Genomic DNA, 17,284 nt, shown 5'->3' with positions numbered 1-17,284 from the left:
TTCAGTTGAAGCTCATCCATCCCATGTACTTTACTTCCTGGAGAACTGCTGTCATTGTCATACTCGTAAAGATTATGTATGATTCAACATGACAGGTTGAGGGTAGATACAGATTAGCCTTCTTGTCATGCTAACCTGAACTGCCGTGTCATTCCCCTTGACCCATATCTGCATTGGAACAGTGAAGAGAATCACAGGCAAAATATTGTTGGTATCCACATACTGTTCATATTCTTCCACTCTCATCGCAATTCTTAGACATCATAACACAACAGCCATGTGGTTTAAAAAAGAGACTCATAACAGACACCTGGAGAGTGGCCCTATGGCCTCTACTATGATGCTGCAGTGTTGGATTAAAGGGCATAGTTTTAATCAGATTAAGAGATTAGGATGTTTATGCAGATTACTTTATAACCCGGATTGAGGGAGAGGAGAGAGATTTCTCTGGCAGTATTCAGGGGTGGAAGACAGTTACCCATAAAACGCAGTAAGTATTTTTTTTCTTGTATTTTTTCCAATTAATATAAATATTTGATAAATTGATGTTATTACATTAATTAATCTAGCAAGCAAAGGGAATGGATCATCTGAGTGTAGTATTGGTGGCAGTTTTTATTAAATAAAATAATATCCACAACCCTAATCAACAAAATAACAAAAGATACGCAACCTAATGCATACAATGATGATTGTCATGGTTCTACGAGACACATTCTAAAATAGTTTTTGTGAGTGTGGCTCTTCTTTAAGAATATGTTTACCTTCCCTTTGGCAACAATGTATTTTTATTCTTTGACAGACAATGCCGGTGATAAATATGGACGAGTTGACTGATGTGGATAAGGCTAAAATGGAAAGAGACCAAAAGAAGATTGAAGTCAAGCTTGAGAGATGGATGGTAAATTTGACACCTTACTTTGATTGAGAATTTTTCCAATTGTAAAAGTAATATCTATGTAATAATAATAAGTGGGATAGTAATACATTTGCACTGTATTTTAAACATGGATAAAAGCCATGAAATGTTCCAAAGTGGAATAGATTGGTCATCAAAAGAGACTGTAATGACAGGTAACCTAGCGGTCAGGAGGCATTAACTGAAAAGTCGCTGTTCACGTAGTTGGCTCGGGGATTCAAACCAATCTGTCCATGTGCCCTTGAGCAAAGCATATAACCATAATTGCTCCAGTAAGTCACTCTGGATAAGAGCGTCTTCCAAATGACTAAAATGTATTCTTGATATTACAGTTGTGTGTGTTACATGTTAACCCTTCTTTTGTATGACAGACGTCTAAGTGCTGTACTGAGTTTATGGAGGCGGTTCAGGCCGGTGTAGAAGAGGACACTCTGGTCAAAGGCATCGCAGAAGACAAGAACCCATTCAAGGAGTTGAAAGGTGGATGTGTTGTCTGCTGAAGAGGACAGGAGTCAGAACAGACAGTGGAGCTTTTCTTTCACTGATTAGACCCTCTCTAGTGCCCAAGGACATGCCCCCTTCCTAGGAAACATAGCTGGATCACCAATAGCTAACCGAGAGGAGATGGTAAAAAAACAAACAGATGTAAATAAATCTAAATCTTATGAAACCATGTAAATGAATCCTTCTAGATTGTGATCCCTCCTTGGAGTGATGCAGGAAATAAGGGTTGTTTTTGGAATTATTGTCAGAGGTTTGTTGGATGGTTTATATTGTCAGTAAAGAGCTTGTCTCCCATGAGACTGTCTATAGTCTGAGTGTGCACCATCTGTTTCATTATTGGACAAAACCACAGTAATTAAATGAGCTTGTTTACAACTACAAGAATGTTGTGTGAAAGACAGAGTACTTTTACAGGCTTATAGACACATGCTTATAGACACAAGATGGTATTGACAAATCTGACACCAATGTGGAAAAAAGTAGTTATGAAAGTAAGGAACATGTATGTTATGGGTAGCTCACCTGAACATCATGAAATCCCACTTTCTAGCCTACAGCTTTCTACTTTGTCTGACATGACCTACTACTGCATTTATGCCGCGTTGAAAACAACTGGGAACTCGAAAGAAATACGAAATCACATCATGACGTCAGTGATCTTCAGGTCGGAAAGACGGATCTCTAGAAAAAGGCCCGCACAGAAATCGGAGATTTCGGAGTTCCCAATTGTTTTGAACGTGGCAATAGCCTGTGACACGACTAGTTGCGCATGTGCAGCTCATTGACGCACACACAACATAAACTGTTACTTACACAGAAATGGCTCAGCGACTGAATTTGGTAGTAACCCGTCATTTCTCCAAATTAACCTCGCTAAGCAGTACAAGGAAGCTGTCTGAAAATGTCTCATCTAAACCCAAAACGACCAGTGGTTCAGAGATCATTTACTCTACACACCAGAGCATTTTGCGTTGAAGGAATCTCTTAAAAAGGTATGCAAGACTGGTAGCCAGTTAGTTAGCGTACCAATACAACAATGAACCACATAATAATAAAATCATGATTCAATTTCACACAAAGTTAATAATAATATAGCTTTCGTGGATGTGAATATTGGTGGTATAACTTGCAAATGATAATCGCACTTTAAGGACCATGAAAGTAGGTGAGAGGTCACTAGCAGAAAGGCTAACTCGACACAAACGACTCTTTTTCTATTCGTATTTGAATAAAGTTTCAGTTCTATCCTACGACAATATTTCGCAATGTTACAAACACCACAACCTGAACAAAACAGAAAAAGCTGTATTAGTTGGATACAGCCTTGTGGGAGAAAAAAACAAACATCCACTGACTCACGTGACGTTTGTCTGAATTTGACATAGATACAGTACTTTGTTATTGTAGTTATATATCAATCAGATTCGTTTTATACCACTTATAGACAACCAAATATGAGTGTTATTTATGAAATATTGCACTACAATTGTAGCCCTCGTTATGGTTGAAACATTTTGCAGCGTGGTTGAAACAAACATCTCCGTGTTTCTGTCACAATCAGCGACAGTGATTTTTTTTTGTCAATCAATATCAATCAATATTTCAATGTCATTCATTCAACCTGCCAAGCATCAAGCACATGTCGTATTCATACACAATTGTCCCAATGCATTTATAACTGGAATTTTGTCAAATTAATCTACCTCTGATTTTTGCCTGTTGTTTAATCCCTGAGAAGAATCTGCTTCATAAACCTGTACTTGAATATTCATCAGGCTTATTGAAGGCAACCCTGGTCCTGGAGTATGTCAGGTGTTTTGAGTTATGGGCTGTGTTCAAGAGCATCAAAACCATAATGTATCTTGGGTAAATTGTGACTGACTGACTAGTCTACAAATAATAAGTAGTTATATAACTAGGCAAGTCAGTTAAGAACAAATTATTATTTATGATGCAAGGTGATTTGTAGATTAGTCAGTTGGCAGTCGCCTGCACTGTCGGCTGCAATGTCAAACAAGCCCATAAGCTTAACTTTTTGCATTAAACCTGACTGACCAGTAGGTGGAATTTAGCCAATCATTAAAGTAGAACTGACAGTGTTTTAACTACTTTGCAGATATGAAACAAACAATCATAATATCAGTCAAAAATATAAAATTCCCTGTTTATACCACAAAACCATAAGAGGTTTTAAAAAATAGGTTTTATTTGACCAAAAATTCCATGATGTACAGTAAGGCATTGTCTCAGTTCACTGGTTACGATGGCAACACCCATCCGTAGCACGCGCTCCAGCAGGTGTATCTCACTGATCATCCCTAAAGCCAACACCTCATTTGGCCGCCTTTCGTTCCAGTTCTCTGCTGCCTGTGACTGGAACGAATTGCAAAAATCGCTGAAGTTGGAGACTTTTATCTCCCTCACCAACTTCAAACATCTGCTATCTGAGCAGCTAACCGATCGCTGCAGCTGTACATAGTCTATTGGTAAATAGCCCACCCATTTTCACCTACCTCATCCCCATACTGTTTTTATTTATTTATTTTTCTGCTCTTTTGCACACCAATATCTCTACCTGTACATAACCATCTGATCATTTATCACTCCAGTGTTAATCTGCATAATTGTAATTATTTGCCTACCTTCTCATGCCTTTTGCACACAATGTATATATAGACTCCCCTTTTTTCTACTGTGTTATTGACTTGTTAATTGTTTACTCCATGTGTAACTCTGTGTTGTCTGTTCACACTGCTATACCTTATCTTGGCCAGGTCGCAGTTGCAAATGAGAACTTGTTCTCAACTAGCCTACCTGGTTAAATAAAGGTGAAATAAAAATAAAATAAAATAAAAATTGTTGGCAGAATAGATGGATGCAGTTCAATACATGAGTAATATAATTCACCAATACATTTGTTGGTCGTCCCAAAAATATTCCTATCAGGTTGTAAATCACAGCTGACATGGTACATTGTTTGCTGCCTCCACCCATTTCCGCCAAACGCGGAAACTATGGATACAAATTCTTCCCTGCTCGCGCATTATCATAATTCATATGCTCGTCACTAGAAGTCCCAGCATTAGAATGTTTCTGTTAGCTAATACATCATGACAAAATACACCATATTACTGTCCTGCTAATGTGCCTGGACCTTGTAGACTAAACTGCCTAGAAAACTCCCATATCTGATCCAATTGGTTGCCTAATCAGACAGGCTAGATGTAGTTATTTCAAAATGAATATGCATTTATAACGCCAGGCTTTTGAGCGGTTATTCAAACGACATAGGCTATTCACTGCAGTTTACAGACTAGAGTTTTGTAGTAACTTGAAAACATTAACATTCTTCATTACATTATGTTGTTTTAGCCTAGGTAGAATACATTTATTGTCCCTAAAAAACTGAAACAATAGGGTAGCGTTTCGAGCAGCGTACCTGCGGGACTTGAACTGGGAGGGAGTGCACTCAGCTTTAACCTCAGAAGTGCACATACCTATGATTTCGTTATCGGATAGCCTGAATAATTTTGCACGCCCAATTTTTCAGTTTTTGATTTGTTAAAAAAGTTTGAAATATCCAATAAATGTCGTTCCACTTCATGATTGTGTCCCACTTGTTGTTGATTCTTCACAAAAAAATATAGTTTTATATCTTTATGTTTGAAGCCTGAAATGTGGCAAAAGGTCGCAAAGTTCAAGGGGGCCGAATACTTTCGCAAGGCACTGTACATATACATATGAGATGAATAATGTAGGGTATGTAAACATTATATTAGGTAGCATTGTTTAAAGTGGCTAGTGATATATTTTACATCATTTCCCATCAATTCCCATTATTAAAGTGGCTGGAGTTAAGTCAGTGTGTTGGCAGCAGCCACTCAATGTTAGTGGTGGCTGTTTAACAGTCTGATGGCCTTGAGATAGAAGCTGTTTTTCAGTCTCTCGGTCCCAGCTTTGATGCACCTGTACTGACCTCGCCTTCTGGATGATAGCGGGGTGAACAGGCAGTGGCTCGGGTGGTTGTTGTCCTTGATGATCTTTATGGCCTTCCTGTGACATCGGGTGGTGTAGGTGTCCTGGAGGGCAGGTAGTTTGCCCCCGGTGATGCGTTGTGCAGACCTCACTACCCTCTGGAGAGCCTTACGGTTGTGGGCGGAGCAGTTGCCGTACCAGGCGGTGATACAGCCCGACAGGATGCTCTCGATTGTGCATCTGTAGAAGTTTGTGAGTGCTTTTGGTGACAAGCCAAATTTCTTCAGCCTCCTGTGGTGAAGAGGCGCTGCTGCGCCTTCTTCACGATGCTGTCTGTGTGGGTGGACCAATTCAGTTTGTCTGTGATGTGTACGCCGAGGAACTTAAAACTTACTACCCTCTCCACTACTGTTCCATCGATGTGTTCCCTCTGCTGTTTCCTGAAGTCCACAATCATCTCCTTAGTTTTGTTGACGTTGAGTGTGAGGTTATTTTCCTGACACCACACTCCGAGGGCCCTCACCTCCTCCCTGTAGGCCGTCTCGTCGTTGTTGGTAATCAAGCCTACCACTGTTGTGTCGTCCGCAAACTTGATGATTGAGTTGGAGGCGTGCGTGGCCACGCAGTCGTGGGTGAACAGGGAGTACAGGAGAGGGCTCAGAACGCACCCTTGTGGAGCCCCAGTGTTGAGGATCAGCGGGGTGGAAATGTTGTTGCCTACCCTCACCACCTGGGGGCGGCCCGTCAGGAAGTCCAGTACCCAGTTGCACAGGGCGGGGTCGAGACTTAGGGTCTCGAGCTTGATGACGAGCTTGGAGGGCACTATGGTGTTAAATGCCGAGCTGTAGTCGATGAACAGCATTCTCACATAGGTATTCTTATTGTCCAGATGGGTTAGGGCAGTGTGCAGTGTGGTTGAGATTGCATCGTCTGTGGACCTATTTGGGCGGTAAGGAAATTGGAGTGGGTCTAGGGTGTCAGGTAGGGTGGAGGTGATATGGTCCTTGACTAGTCTCTCAAAGCACTTCATGATGACGGAAGTGAGTGCTACGGGGCAGTCGTTTAGCTCAGTTACCTTAGCTTTCTTGGGAACAGGAACAATGGTGGCCCTCTTGAAGCATGTGGGAACAACAGACTGGGATAGGGATTGATTGAATATGTCCGTAAACACACCAGCCAGCTGGTCTGCGCATGCTCTGAGGGCGCGGCTGGGGATGCCGTCTGGGCCTGCAGCCTTGCGAGGGTTGACACGTTTAAATGTTTTCCTCACGTCGGCTGCAGTGAAGGAGAGTCCGCATGTTTTAGTTGCGGGCCGTGTCAGTGGCACTGTATTGTCCTCAAAGCGGGCAAAAAAGTTATTTAGTCTGCCTGGGAGCAAGACATCCTGGTCCGTGACGGGGCCGGTTTTCTTTTTGTAATCCGTGATTGACTGTAGACCCTGCCACATACCTCTTGTGTCTGAGCCGTTGAATTGAGATTCTACTTTGTCTCTATACTGAGGCTTAGCTTGTTTGATTGCCTTGCGGAGGGAATAGTTACACTGTTTGTATTCGGTCATGTTTCCGGTCACCTTGCCCTGATTAAAAGCAGTGGTTCGGGCTTTCAGTTTCACGCGAATGCCGCCATCAATCCACGGTTTCTGGTTTGGGATTGTTTTAATCGTTGCTATGGGAATGACATCTTCAACGCACGTTCTAATGAACTCGCTCACCGAATCAGCGTATTCGTCAATGTTGTTGTCTGACGCAATACGAAACATATCCCAGTCCACGTGATGGAAGCAGTCTTGGAGTGTGGAGTCAGATTGGTCGGACCAGCGTTGAACAGACCTCAACGCGGAAGCTTCTTGTTTTAGTTTCTGTCTGTAGGCAGGGATCAACAAAATGGAGTCGTGGTCAGCTTTTCCGAAAGGAGGGCGGGGCAGGGCCTTATATGCGTCGCGGAAGTTAGAATAGCAGTGATCCAAGGTTTTTCCAGCCCTGGTTGCGCAATCGATATGCTGATAAAATTTAGGGAGTCTTGTTTTCAGATTAGCCTTGTTAAAATCCCCAGCTACAATGAATGCAGCCTCCGGATAAATGGATTCCAGTTTGCACAGAGTCAAATAAAGTTCGTTCAGAGCCATCGATGTGTCTGCTTGGGGGGGAATATATACGGCTGTGATTATAATCGAAGAGAATTCCCTTGGTAGATAATGCGGTCGACATTTGATTGTGAGGAATTCTAAATCAGGTGAACAGGACTTGAGTACCTGTATGTTGTTATGATCACACCACGTCACATTAACCATGAAGCATACGCCCCCGCCCCTCTTCTTACCAGAAAGATGTTTGTTTCTGTCTGCGCGATGCGTGGAGAAACCAGCTGGCTGCACCGACTCCGATAGCATCTCTCCAGTTAGCCATGTTTTCGTGAAGCAAAGAACGTTACAGTCTCTGATGTCCCTCTGGAATGCTACCCTTGCTCGGATTTCATCAACCTTGTTGTCAAGAGACTGGACATTGGCGAGAAGAATGCTAGGGAGTGGTGCACGATGTGCCCGTCTCCGGAGTCTGACCAGAAGACCGCTCCGTTTCCCCCTCTTATCATAGCATGTATTCATCCATATGAGATGTTCTTTCAGTATGTTTTGTGTTCTTTTTGTATTCATTGATATGTAGACCTTAGTCTAGCAGTCTGCCAGTGATAGGTTACATAGACTGAAGTAGAGGCAGAACAGGACTGCTGAAAATACAGTTGACAACTTCCCGTTTATTTACAACTACGGACCGTTCTTAATGTGGTTCTGTCAAGATGGCGAGTCAATTTCCAAGTAAATTGTCAGGGGAAAGTAAGCTATTTATATTAACATTCAATAGATTGGAATGAAATGTAATGTAAACGTTAGTCTCACACAACCACACCATTGGCATACATATCCATTCTCACACAGACAACCTACGTCCAGGCCACGTAGCTCGTACCACACCTACGTCTATGTGTTTGTCATCTTTCCCTCTGTCTTTGCATGTGTTGTATCCTCCCTCTGGGAGGCAGAGGGGATATTTCCTGCCCACAAAGTCTTCAAGCTCTTGGGAAATGCTGGCTTTATGGGTGTCAACAAGCCAGTTGGCATGAACTTCTTCTGTGTCTCTTCCTCTGTGAAATTGAATTGTCTCAAAAAAATCACCCGGTTAATGACTTTTTCTGAGATATTTCTTTGCCTGATTCTGATTCATTTTGTGGAAAATTATGCTAAACATATTTCACTGTCTCCCCACTATAAAACTGTGTCAGTTGAAAGCACTTCGCTTTGAAGAGGGCAGCTAATTTCAGATGATAAAGATGGTTTAATTAATCTAGTGTTTTCATGAACAATCACCTGAATCAGAGTGAGATGAGGAGCAGCTTGAAAATAAGAAAATGGTGTAGCCTCGTAAAAGGGTCTCGAAAGATAAAGCAGCAGCAAGTGGTAATGAGTTCCTCATAGACCCCTAAGTGCCCAATGTGTCCAACTAGGCACTGATCTTCATCAAAACTCAACAGAAGAGCCTCTCAAGGGCTAGCGTGAGAAAATTAAGTAGAGAAATGTTGTTGCATACCAGACTCAAGATGATATAGGCCTAAGGAGTGCTTAGGGTGTCATTCTGGCTTTGGCCCACTCCACTGAATATGTGGATGTGAGTAGCGGCCATATTGTGGTGATTGTAGATATTTGCCCACTCTGAATGTGTGGAGTTACATTCCACAAAAGCTGTCAGTCCTATTTCCATTTCAAATTCTGTCCTCTACCACCTGCAGCATCACTGAGGGAAAAAATAGACTTTTTAGAACAACTTTGATTGTCGTATTTTAATCATATATAACACGTTTCAGAATTTAAAGTGGTGATTCATTCCTAAGTCTAATTTTGTCAAGATGTTTTCAGACCTCAAAAGAGGTTGAGATGGGTCCAAGTCACACTACACACCAATCTAGATTCAAATACAGCATATCAACCCAATGACTAGAAAATACAACTAATCTCGACATTAGTCCCCCTAGATGTCAAAACATCTAACAAACTTTTATTTTGAAGTGAACTACTACAGAGAACAATGCAGTGGGTGTTGTTGGTCGTGGTGGGCCCTATGGGGAAATTGGCTCATAAATCTAGCTAGGTCAGAGAAGAGTGGGGCGAGCAGCTTTACAAAGTGCTAACTACAGAGCCCTTCAGCATTAACAGGCTGGATTAGAGAGAAGGGGGACAAGGAAGTCCCAGACACATCAGATTACCAGATGGTATATTAGATAACCTCTTTATGGTTTATCCTACACTGTCAGAGACTAACGCTGAGACGAGACACATATTGCTAATAGCCTATATTACTGATTGCCTCTACAGTGCATTCGGAAAGTATTCAGACCACTTCCCTTTTTCCACATTTTGTTACGTTACAGCCTTAAAATTGATTAAATAAAAAAAATCTTAATTAATCTACACCCAATACCCCATAATGACAAAGCGAGAAAAAAAAAGTGAAGAAATGTTTGCAAATCTATATATTTTTTTTTTTACAGAAATACCTTATTTACATAACTATTCAGACCCTTTGCTATGAGACTCAAAATTGAGCTCAGGTGCATCCTGTTTCCATTGATCATCCATGAGATGTGTTCTACAACTTGATTTGAGTCCACCTATGGTAAATTCAATTGGTTGAACATGATTTGGAAAGGCACACACCTGTCTTATATAAGGTCCCACAGTTGACAGTGCATGTCAAAGCAAAAACCAAGCCATGAGGTCGAAGGAATTCTCCGTAGAGCTCCAAGACAGGATTGTGTCGAGGCACAGATCTGGGGAAGGGTACCAAAAAATGTCTGCAGCACTGAAGGTCCCCAAGAACACAGTGGCCTCCATCATTCTTAAATGAAAGACATTTGGAACCACCACAACTCTTCCTAGAGCTGGCCGCCGGGCCAAACTGCACAATCGGGGGAGAAGGGCCTTGGTCAGGGAGGTGATCAAAAACCTGATGGTCATTCTGACAGAGCTCCGGAGTTCCTCTGTGGATATGGGAGAACCTTCCAGAAGGACAACCATCTCTGCAGCATTCCACCAATCAGGTGGTAGCCACTCCTCAGTAAAAGGCACATGACAGCTGCCAAAAGGCACCTTTTGAGAAACTTGTTTCATGAGAAACAAGATTCCTTGGTCTGATGAAACCAAGATTGAATTCATTGGCCTGAATGCCAAGTGAAGGAAGGAAACCTGGCACCATCCCTATGGTGAAGCATGCTGGTGGCAGCCTCATGTTGTGGGGATGATTTTCAGCGGCAGGAACTGGGAGACTAGTCAGGATCGAGGGAAAGATGAATGGAGGAAAGTACAGCGAAGATCCTTGATGAAATCCTGCTCCAGAGCATTCAGGACCTTAGACTGGGTCAAAGGTTCACCTTCCAACAGGACAACAACCCTAAGCACACAGCCAAGACAACACAAGAGTGGCTTCGGGACAATGTCCTTGAGTGGCCCAGCCAGAGCCTAGGCTTAAATCCGATCTAAGATCTCTGGAGATCTGAAAATATCTGTGCAGCAACGCTCCCCATCCAACCTAACAGAGCATGAGAGGATCTTCAGAGAAGAATGGGGGAAACTTGTCATACCCAAGAAGACTCGAGGCTGTAATTGTTGCCAAAGGTGCGTCAACAAAGTGCTAAGTAAAGGGTCTGAATACTTATGGAAATGTAATATTTCAGTTTTCAACAACAAAAAATTGTGCAGAAAATTCTACAAACCTGTTTTTGGTTTGTTGTTATGGAGTATTGTGTGTAGATTGATGAGGGGGGAAAAACTATTGAATCAATGTAATTAATCAATTTAATTGAATCTGGCCTCTGCCTTGCTTGCACAATGACCCCCTCCTGAAGCGTCTTGCCAATCGCCATCATGCAAAAGCTAGTAATTCGGTGGCGCAACTGGCGACACTTCAGGCTCAGGATAGACCCATGTGTTACACCCACATCCAAGAGGACCTGTCAATCACAAGCCTTGTGGGCATGTCCCAGAACATCGATTTCCCTTTTTGCAATACAGAGGGCAAGATATATTTCTGTGGTTTGGCATGTCATTGTAGATTCACACTGTCATTGTTTATAAAGGATTTCAAAACACTGTAGCTGAGTGGTTTGTTAGTTGTATCAATGTTTTTGTCCTCTAAATTTGAGGTCGACCGATTATGATTTTTCAACGCCGATGCCGATTATTAGAGGACCAAAAAAGCCGATACCGATTAATCGTACGATTTAAAATATATATATATATATTTGTACAACAACACTGAATGAACACTTATTTTAACTTAATATAATACATCAATAAAATCAATTTAGCCTCATGTAAATAATGAAACATGTTCAATTTGGTTTAAATAATGAAAAAACAAAGTGTTGGAGAAGAAAGTAAAATTGCAATATGTGCTATGTAAGAAAGCTAACGTTTCAGTTCCTTGCTCAGAACATGAGAACATATGAAAGCTGGTGGCTCCCTTTAACATGAGTCTTCAATATTCCCAGGTAAGAAGTTTAAGGTTGTAGTTATTATAGGAATTATAGGACTATTTCCCTCTATACCATTTGTATTTCATTAATCTTTGACTATTGGCTGTTCTTATTGGCACTTTAGTATTGCCAGTGTAACAGTATAGCTTTCGTCCCTCTCCTCACTCCTCCCTGGGCTCGAACCAGCAACACAACGACAACAGCCACCCTCGAAGCAGCCTTACCCATGCAGAGCAAGGGAAACAACCACCCCAAGGCTCAGAGCGAGTGAAGTTTGAAACACTATTAGCGCGCGCCAACTAGCTAGCCATTTCACTTTGGTTACACCAGCCTCATCTCGGGAGTTGATAGGCTTGACACGAAGAGCTGCTGGCAAAACGCACGAAAGTGCTGTTTGAATGAATGTTTACACGCCTGCTTCTGCCTACCACGGCTCAGTCAGATACTTAGATACTTGTATGCTCAGTCAGATTATATGCAACGCAGGATACGCTAGATAATATCTAGTAATATCATCAACCATGTGTAGTAACTAGTGATTATGATCGATTGTTTTTTATAAGATAAGTTTAATGCTAGTTAGCCACTTACCTTGGCTTACTGCATTCGCATAACAGGCAGTCAGTCTCCTTGTGGAGTGCAATGAGAGAGAGGTAGGTCGTTATTGCGTTGGACTAGTTAACTGTAAGGTTGCAAGTTTGCATCCCCCGAGCTGACAAGGTGAAAATCTGTCGTTCTGCCCCTGAACGAGGCAGTTAACCCACCGTTACTAGGACCTCATTGAAAATAAGTGTGTTCTTAACTGACTTGCCTAGTTAAATAAAGGTATAAAAATACAAAAATCGGCAAATCAGCGCCCAAAAATACCGATTTTCGATTGTTATGAAAACTTGAAATCGGCCCTAATTAATCGGCCATTCCGATTAATCGGTCGACCTCTACTCTAAATACCAAATTGTGAAATGGTCTGCTGAAATGTGCCTCCAAACATTTGTTGGATATGCATTGCCTAATCAATATAATTGAATAATTTCCAATTTTGTTAGTAGTATCTTATGTGTTTTCCTGAATTACTATACAATAGAGATCAGGGCACGTATCCACAAAGCATCTCGGAAAAGGTCCTAGGAATCCTGTTAAAACCTGTTTTAGGAAGAAGAAAAAAATCCCAGCTCGGAGTAGGTTTTAGGATGATGTTAAGACACTCCACAGACAAACTCTGAGCTTGGAGTAAAATTAACTCATAAAAGTGTATGTTTGAGGTACCTCAAAGGAAAGATGGGGATGACATTCATTGACATTGTTACAAATGATGGGGAATAACCAATCGCAGTGGGGCATCACCAGCTGTAAGGCGTCAATCTTCAGACAACCATGGTCAATGTGACTGTACATCAAATGTTGCAATGGTAAAACTTTTGATATAATTTTTGCCTAACACGATCACTTTGTCTTTCTTGAAGGGATACTTCGGGATTTTGGCAATGATGCCCATTATCTACTTCCCCAGATTCAGATGAACTCGTGGATGCAATTTTTGTGTCACTGTGTCCAGTATAAAGGAAGTTAGAGGTAGTTTCACGAGCCAGTGCTAACTAGCATTAATGCAAAAGTCTATGGGTATTTGCTAGCATGCTATACCCATAGACTTCCAGTCATTATGCTAACACTGGCATTAGCATTGTCTCGCGAAACTACCTCTAACAACTTTCACACTAGACACAGTTCATTTGACTCTCATCACTGCAGTATCTGATTCGAATCCAGGCTGCATCACATCTGGCCGTGATTGGGAGTCCCGTAGGGTGGCGCACAATTGGCCCAGCGTCGTCCGGGTTTGACCAGGGTAGGCCGTCATTGTAAATAAGAATTTGTTCTTAAAAATAAAGGTTAAATAAATGTTTAAAAAAGAGTTAAGCCCTAGATGCCCAATTTATGGCATTTTAACAATGTGATATTGTGCTCCAAACTTGAAATAACATGATGTCTGTAATCAAATTATACAATTTATTTATTAGCCTAGTGGTTACGTGTGCTCTTTATTGTCTGGTCAGCTGGGTGTTCAACCGGTCTTTGCTGGGAACAGTAGTTGCTACCGTAGGCGCACACCAGGTGCTTTCCATTTTCCCCCTGGTGAGTCAGTACTGCCAGCAGCTCCCAACTCCGAACCCCCCCCCACCGAACCCCTCAATATCTGAGTTTGGGTCTGTGGAACCCTTGGTGGAGGAAATGCCATCAGAAGGTTTCCTCAGACCATCCACTGCATCCAGAATTATCTCCAGCCATCTTGACAGTGTCTTGCCACTGGATACAGGTGACCCTGGACGAGAGCGTGAGGTTGAAGCTGCATAACTGTCCTTCACTTCAAAGCGCAAGTCATGAAGCCATCACCCAAAGTCCTGTGGCTTTCTGCGATTGACGAAGCTGTAGCCATGGACTCACACACAGGCGGCTGAGGATATCGGCAGCAGTCTGAGCAGTACTATTCAGGTTCACACTGCTCACCTCCCCAGCATTAGCAGCACCTCAGCAGTCAAACAAAGAAAATAAAAGTGACACCACTTAATATCGGTGCTTGGAATGTCCACTCACTAATGGACACTGCTGGACCAAACAGACCTGAGAGACGTACGCTCTTGTTGGCAGAGAACGTGCCAAATACAAAATTAACATTTCCACCCTAAGTGAGACCTGGCTAGCTGACCCGGGACAGGTTGCAGAAGTTGGAGCCAGTTACACCTTCTGAAGCACCATTTACAGGCTAAAAGCAGGTCACCATCATAAACAATCTTCCAACCGCAAAAAATCAACATGGATGCAAGGTCCAAACACTGGCACTTGATTGACATTGTCAGGAGGAGAGACAGACATGATGTCAAGGGTGAAAAAGGCCATGTCCAATGCAGAATGCTGGATAGAACACCGACTTATCTCTGAGCTCAACATCCGGATCAGACGACAACTAGGCAAAAAATCCTCAAAGCGAATCAACATCTCTCAGTGAAAGAGGAGAACATCCGGCAGTAATTTGTTGAAGCCCTAGACCACCGTTTGGAGTCCTCAAGTTGAGGTTATTTTTTTTTTCAAGATCCTCAACTTTTCTGATTGCGGATGGAACTACATTGCTCAGAGAGAAAGACAAAATCCTTTCCAGATGGGCCGAACAATTAAACTCAGCCCTCAATAAATGAAGAAGCAATCAACAGTTGAAATGAACTTGTCTCTTGCAGACCTACCCACCCAGGAGGAAACAAAAAAAAGTATCAGTCTCCTCTCATCAGGAAAAACTACAGGAGCTGACACCATACCAGCTGAAACCTACAAGGTGGGAGGGCCTCATTTGGTTGAGAAGCTAACCGACCTCTTCCAGTCATTGTGGAGACAAGAAGCTGTCCCTCAGGAGATAAGGACTAACCACCTCTACAAGAGGAAAGGCAATCACCAAGCCTGTTACAATCACAGAGGTATATCCTTGATGTCAATTGCTGGAAAAAATCTTAGCTAGAATCCTCCTGCACCATCTAAAAGAACACCTAGACCAAGACCTGCTGCCCGAGAGCCAGTGTGGCTTCAGACAGAACTGTGGAACAACTAACATGATGTTTACAGCTCACCAACTCCAAGAAAAATGCCAAACTCTGACCTGTATCTCACTTTTTTCAACCTGACAAAGACTTTTGACACCACAAGGCACGACGGCCTCTGGAAGGTCATGGCAAAGTTTGAATGCCCAGAAAAATGTATCACAATGATGCATCAGTTCCATGATGGCTAGTGTGCCAGATCACCAAGAGTACTCTGTGCAGTTTCCAGTCATAAACAGAGTGAAGCAAGGCAGTGTTCTAGCACCAACTTTGTTTAGCATGATGTTCTCCACCAAGCTGCAAGATGCCTTCCCAAATGACCACACTGGGATCTGTTTCATCTACAGCTTTGATGGGGGCTTTTCAGCCTGAGGAGGATACATTACATAACAAAGGTGGAGGAGGTGACTGTCCGCAACCTCGTTTGCAGATGACTGCGCATTAGCTGCTGGCTTGCTTGCTGACCTGTAGATCCTCATGGACAACTTTTCATCTGTCTGTGACAACTTCAGCCTCACAATCAGTACAAATAAGACTGAACTTATGTACCAACCTGCCCCCAGTAATCCTTACGTGGACCAAACGATCTCTGTGAAAGGTCAGAAACTGTCAGCTGTGGACAAATTCACTTACCTTGGTAGCACAATGTCCCGTGTGAGTTCACGTAGACAAAGAAAGAAACATCAGTATCACCAAGGCTAGTGCAGCCTTTGGCCGTCTGCGAGATTCTGTGTGGGATAGAAAAGGCATCAAACTGGTACACAAAAATGAAGGTTTACCAGGCATATTACCAGCAAAACCTGGACAGTCTACCGATGCCATGCCAGGAAACTAAATAACTTTCACCTGAACGGTTTCAGGATGCTCCTGAGGATCAAGCGGCAGCACAGAATCTCAGACACTGAAGTCCTCAGTCGTGCCGACATGATGAGCATTGCCACACTGCTTCTGAAAGCTCAGCTCAGATGGGTGGGGCCAAGTGACCAGGATGCCTGCTACACATCTCCATAAGCAGATCTTCTTCATAGAGCTGAAGAATGGGAAGTGAGCACAAGGTGGGCCAACGAAATGATTTATAGACACCCTGAAGGTATCCCTTGAGCTTAAACATTGATCTAAAGTCATGAGAAAGACTTGCTCAGGATCGTCCCATCTGGCGGAATCGCATCCGGGTGGCGCTACAACCTCTGAAACAAGCAGGACCAAAAATGCAATGGTGAAGAGAACAGAGAAAGACCAGTATTAGTGGAGCCGTCCCTCAGGAGACTTTTACCTAGATATCATGTCCAGTGTGCCAAAGCATGTTTCTGGGCTCAGATTGGTCTCATCAGCCATCTGCGCACTCACCGTACCCCAGACTAATCCTAATGAATCGTGTTAGGGTCATCATCAACCTATGATTGACGAACAAGGAAGGACGGAGTGGTTATAAGTATTGAGGCATATCATGTGAAATAGGCCTTGTGAAATAATTGTAAAAAGCAAAGATACTGTTCCATGTAGGTCTAGTTTATTTATGGATTAATCATGTAGAAATATCAAAACATTCTTTCAACTCTTAACTCTAAAGCAATTGTATGTGGCACAGGAACCGCTGACTGGCTGCCTTTTTCTATGATCAAGGCACCTGCTGGTAACTTAACTGGTTAGGACAGCTCACGAGGTCTCCTAAATATGTCGACTAGATGGGACTCTTATGACTAAAGAGGCTTGGATGCATAGCTTTTATTTTTTACCAATAAGAGTAGGAGTATAATGTCTCTTATCACCTTTTCTACTC

At 42.5% G+C, this 17,284-nt stretch overlaps 1 protein-coding gene and 1 pseudogene across 1 annotated transcript; both read left to right on the top strand.

Annotated features, from left to right (window-relative positions):
- Positions 1 to 467: 467 nt before the first annotated feature.
- LOC139373788 (guanine nucleotide-binding protein G(T) subunit gamma-T1-like) lies at positions 468 to 1,734 on the top strand. Its single transcript, XM_071114782.1, has 3 exons — positions 468 to 490; positions 803 to 901; positions 1,291 to 1,734. The coding sequence occupies exons 2-3, from the start codon at positions 806 to 808 to the stop codon at positions 1,417 to 1,419; spliced, it is 225 nt and encodes a 74-aa protein (XP_070970883.1). The 5' UTR covers positions 468 to 490; positions 803 to 805; the 3' UTR covers positions 1,420 to 1,734.
- Positions 1,735 to 1,810: 76 nt separating this feature from the next.
- The window catches only part of LOC139373789 (probable acyl-CoA dehydrogenase 6), a 37,366-nt pseudogene continuing 21,892 nt past the window's right edge, over positions 1,811 to 17,284 (top strand).

This window comes from Oncorhynchus clarkii, chromosome 18 (assembly GCF_045791955.1).
Source record: "Oncorhynchus clarkii lewisi isolate Uvic-CL-2024 chromosome 18, UVic_Ocla_1.0, whole genome shotgun sequence".
In the NCBI taxonomy this organism is placed as follows: Eukaryota; Metazoa; Chordata; class Actinopteri; order Salmoniformes; family Salmonidae; genus Oncorhynchus; species Oncorhynchus clarkii.
This window is presented reverse-complemented; position numbering and strand designations above follow the sequence as displayed.